We start from the raw sequence: 4,704 nt of genomic DNA on the forward strand, positions 1-4,704 counted from the left end.
CAACATGGCAAAACCCCATCTCTACTAAAAATACAAAAAATTAGCCAGGTGTGGTGGCACGTGCCTTTAATCCCAGCTACTCTGAAGGCTGAGGTAGGAGAATTGCTTGAACCCAGGAGGTGAAGGTCTCAGTGAGCTGAGATTACAACACTGCACTCCAGCCCAGGTGACAAAACGAGACTCTGTCTCTAAAAAAAAAAAAAAATAGCTGGGCATGGTGGTGCATGCCTGTAATCCCAGCTACTCAAGAGCTAAGGTAGGAGGATCCCTTCAGCCCAGGACTTCGAAGATGCAGTGAGTAATGATCACACCACCGCACCCCAGCCTGGGTTACAGAGCTGGGTTTGTCTCTAAAAAACAACATCTAACCTAAATGCCATTATGTCGTTTACATGTGTATAGATGTGTGTGTGTGTTTGCTTGGGAGGGGAGTCAGGCTGGGGCAGGCCAGGCTGCAGTCTGGGGACCTTCTGATTCCAGCAGGGATGTGGGCTGAGGGTCCCGCCTGGCTCATTTCTGGGTCTTGCTCCTCTGTCCTGGCTCTACAGACTCTTCCAGCTGGGGTTGGAGGCTGACGCCCTGGTGAATTTCCAGCAGTATTCCTCGCAGCTGCTACCCTTCTATGAGAGCTCCCCCCAAGTCCTGCACACTGAGGTCCTGCAGCACCTGACCGACCTCATCCGTAACCACCCCAGCTGGTCAGTGGCCCACCTGGCTGTGGAGCTAGGGATCCGCGAGTGCTTCCATCACAGCCGTGTCATCAGGTGAGCAAGGGAACAAGACCATTTGGACAATGTGTGTGTACCAGCTTGTATGGGCAGTGGGGGCCACAGGCCTCCATTCCCCTCCGTAGTTTGACTTAAAAAGGAGCAGGGCCTGGCATGGTTGCTCACTAATGCAGTCCCAGCACTTTGGGAGGCTGAGGAGGGAGGATCATTTGAGGCTGGGAGTTCAAGACCAGCCTGGCAAAATAGCAAGACCTTGTCTCTACGAAAAAATTAAAAAATTAGCTGTATGTGGTGGCATGTGTCTGTAGTCCTAGCCACTTGGGATGCTGAGGCAGGAGGATTACTTGAGCCCAGGAGTTAGAGGTTACAGTGAGCTATGATTGTACCACTACACTTCAGCCTGGGCGACAGAATGAGACCTTGTCTCTAGGAAAAAAGAAAAAAAAAAAAAAAAGGGTACGGCATTGCTACCAGATTAAAATGTAAGAAGGAAAATGTAATATTTCTGGAGTCCGGAGTGCTCACCAGGTGCCAGGTCTGTGGGAGCTGATTTCTACCCACCGTGAAATTGAATTTTCCCAACCCCCACAAGGTATGGTGATTTTATTTTATTTTACTGTTTTTTGAGATGGAGTCTTAGTCTGTCACCCAGGCTGGAGTGCAGTGGTGTGATCTCGGCTCACTGCAACCTCTGCCTCCTGGGTTCAGGTGATTCTCCTGCCTCAGCTTCCCAAATAGCTGGGAGTACAGGCGTGTGTCATCATGCCCAGGTAATTTTTGTATTTTTAGTAGAGACGGGTTTCACCATGTTGGCCAGATTGGTCTCGAACTCCTGACCTCAGGTGATCTGCCCTCCTCGGCCTCCCAAAGTGCTGGGATTACAGGCATGAGCCACCATGCCCAGCCCACATATTGTCATTCTAGAGAGAGCTAATAGGACTTGTGCAGGTCACTCAGCCAGAGAGGGTGAAAGAGGGGCTTGGATCCTTGGTGTCTGCTTCCAGGCCGCTCTTCTGGAAGCTGAAGGCCTCCTTTTATGAATCCATTCAGCCAGCAGATGGAGCAGCGGTTGCCCCTGGTGAGGGTACTGTGCCCACACCTGCACAGGACACCAGTTGGCCATCTTGTGCAGAGGTAGCCACACCTCCTCTGCATCTCTACCCCAGATGGCTCAGTTAAGCTCCTAGGCCCAGAACTCAACCTCACTGCTGGCCGGGTGTGCTGGCTCATACCTGTAATCCCAGCACTTTTGGAGGCTGAGGCAGACATACCACTTGAGGTCAGGAGTTTGAGACCAGCCTGGCCAACATGGTGAAACCCTGTCTCTACTAAAAATACAAAAAATTAGCCAGGCGTGGTGGCGCATGCTTGTAATCCCAGCTACTCGAGAGGCTGACGATTAAACCCGGGAGGCGGAGGTTGCAGTAAGCCGAGATTGCGTCACTGCATTCCAGCCTGGGCAACAAGAGCAAAAGTCCATCTCAAAAATCAAAACAAAACAAAAACCCTCACTGCACTTTAGTTTCCAGGCGTGCTCTTGGACAGCACCGTGTCTCATCTCACCACGGCTCTGTCCATTTCCTGGGGTAGGCACAGCAGGTTGTGTAGATAAGGATATTGACGCCAAGGAAGGTTAAGTGAATTGCCTGAGGCTAGTGAGATATCCGCATCTGCGACCCTTTCCTGTGCCACCACCCTGCCCACTTCCTGCTGGTGTGGCCCTGGGGTCCATCTCTTGTACAAGTGAGCAAACTGAACAAAAACCTGATACAGGTCACATCAGATATAAATACATTCAAATCAGCCCAACTAGCTGAGTGGTGGGAATGCTTTTGAGCTCAAATAAACCAGAATGTCTGAGTTTCCGACTTAGGTTCCGACTTAGGTTCCCCTGCCGCCTTGTGCCACACCTGCTCACCTCTGCTCACCCTGGCCCTTCCCTGCAGCTGTGCCAATTGCACGGAGAATGAGGAGGGCTGCACACCCCTGCACCTGGCCTGCCGCAAGGGTGATGGGGAGATCGTGGTGGAGCTGGTGCAGTACTGCCACGCTCAGATGGATGTCACCGACAACAAGGGAGAGACGGTCTTCCATTATGCTGTCCAGGGTGACGATTCCCAGGTGCTACAGGTGAGCAGGGGGAGGGGCAGGGTGACTGGTACTGATACCTCCCGGTGTCCACAGTTCCCTTTGGGTCCCTGGGCTCGGGTGTCACTCTTGGGCCTCTTACTGTCCCCTGTTGGTCCTTGAGGCCTGAGCTCCTTCATGGAGGGTGCAAACCCCTCCGTGGCTCTTCCCTCCCAGTGCTTTTCCAGGAGCCACCGTCCTCGGTCTCTTTGCTTGAAAACCCTAGGGACGACCTCCAAGCCAGTAAAATAAACCCAAGGCCCAGCTCCAGTCAGTCAGTTCAGTTCCACTTTTCCTGAGCACAGTCTGTGAGCCAGATACCTGCCTGGAGGGGCTCGTGGGCCAGCGGGACCTGGGCTTAACCTTTTGCGAGCTTGTCCAACCTGCGGCCCTGCAGGCTGCATGCAGCCCAGGACAGCTTTGAATGTGGCCCAACACAAATTCATAAACTTTCTGAAAACATTATGAGATTCATGCACGGACCTTTTTTTTAGATCAGCTGTCGTTAGCGGTCTTGTATTTTATGTGTGATCCAAGACAATTCTTCCAATGTGGCCCAGGGAGGCCAAAATATTGGACACCCCTGTTTTACAGCAATTCAAACCAAGCAAACCGAGCTCTCTCCAGTTCCTGTAGGCATTTATGCCAGAGGCCTTCCTGTTAACGTTTTTGATTACCTGGGTAAAAGATGTGATTTTTTAATTGTGGGCAAGCTGATGGGTGATATTATTAAATAGCTATTTCATGTATTAGATTGAACAGAAAAGACAGGATGTTGGATTATGTTTTATTGTCTAGAATTAGAAAATTCTTCTAAAGATCATGTTCTCTGTGCCTTGGCATCAGAATGCAACCACGTTATTCCAGAAAATGTGGATTCCTTGTTTTTTGTTTTTGTTGTTTTTTTTTTTTGTAAGACAGAGTCTCCCTCTGTTGCCCAGGCTGGAGTGCAGTGGTGCGATCTTGGCTCACTGCAACCTCTGCCTCCTGGGTTCAGGTGATGCTCGTGCCTCAGCTTCCTGAGTAGCTGGGATTACAGGCATGTGCCACCAAGCCTGGGTAATTTCCGTATTTTTTGTAGAGATGGGGTTTTGCCGTGTTGCCCAGGCTGGTCTCCAACTCCTGGCCTCAAGTGATCCACCCACCTCGGCCTCCCAAAATGCCAGGATTACAGATGTGAGCCACCGCGCCTGGCCCAGAAAATGTGGATTCCATATCTTATGCTTCGTGCTCTCAGGGAAGGGAATTCTCCACCCACAGTTGAACTCCGCTTTCGCTGACAATCCTCTGCGTACCCAGCACGGTGCCGCGCAGACCCTGCCTCCACGTGGGGGCGCGCACACCCGCTTCTCAGTGGTCATGCACGACTGCAGCTGTCCTTCATCGGGTGCTGATTGGTGCCTGACCCTGAACTGAGTGTTGTATATGTTCTAGTTAATTCTGAGAATACACTTATGGGGTGGAGGTCATTATTCCCCTTTCCTCTCCGAAGAAGCTGAGGTTCAGTGTTATTAAGAAGCGTGCCCAGGGAGGGCCACAAAGCTGAGAGGGTGGGGCTTGAGCTTTCACTGGCCTCGATGCCAGCCCCTTGCTCTCCCTGCTGTGTCTCTGGCCTGCCTCCAGGCCCAGTGGGACTGCTGTGAGGTGACCCTGGTGTCACATAGGTGCACTGTGGTTGTAATGAACCTCATGGGGACAGCATTCAGCTAAAAGAGAGTAAAACCCTCCTAGTGCTTTCTTTTTTTTTAAACAGGGTCTATCTAGCTCTGTCACCCAGGCTGGAGTGCAGTGGCGCGATCATGGCTCACTGCAGCCTCGACCTTCTGGGCTCAGGTGATCCTCCCACCTC

At 51.6% G+C, this 4,704-nt stretch overlaps 1 protein-coding gene across 6 annotated transcripts in view; it reads left to right on the forward strand.

Annotated features, from left to right (window-relative positions):
* PLA2G6 (phospholipase A2, group VI (cytosolic, calcium-independent)) overlaps positions 1 to 4,704 on the forward strand; it is an 87,435-nt gene that overhangs the window by 47,665 nt on the left and 35,066 nt on the right. For all 6 annotated transcript variants that reach the window (XM_011978873.1, XM_011978872.1, XM_011978871.1 and 3 more), the window contains exons 3-4: positions 549 to 764; positions 2,675 to 2,858. In XM_011978873.1, coding sequence (XP_011834263.1) covers positions 549 to 764; positions 2,675 to 2,858 — 400 coding nt within the window. The remainder of the gene's footprint in view (positions 1 to 548; positions 765 to 2,674; positions 2,859 to 4,704) is intronic.

This window comes from Mandrillus leucophaeus, unplaced genomic scaffold, assembly GCF_000951045.1.
Source record: "Mandrillus leucophaeus isolate KB7577 unplaced genomic scaffold, Mleu.le_1.0 Scaffold2, whole genome shotgun sequence".
Lineage (NCBI taxonomy): Eukaryota > Metazoa > Chordata > Mammalia > Primates > Cercopithecidae > Mandrillus > Mandrillus leucophaeus.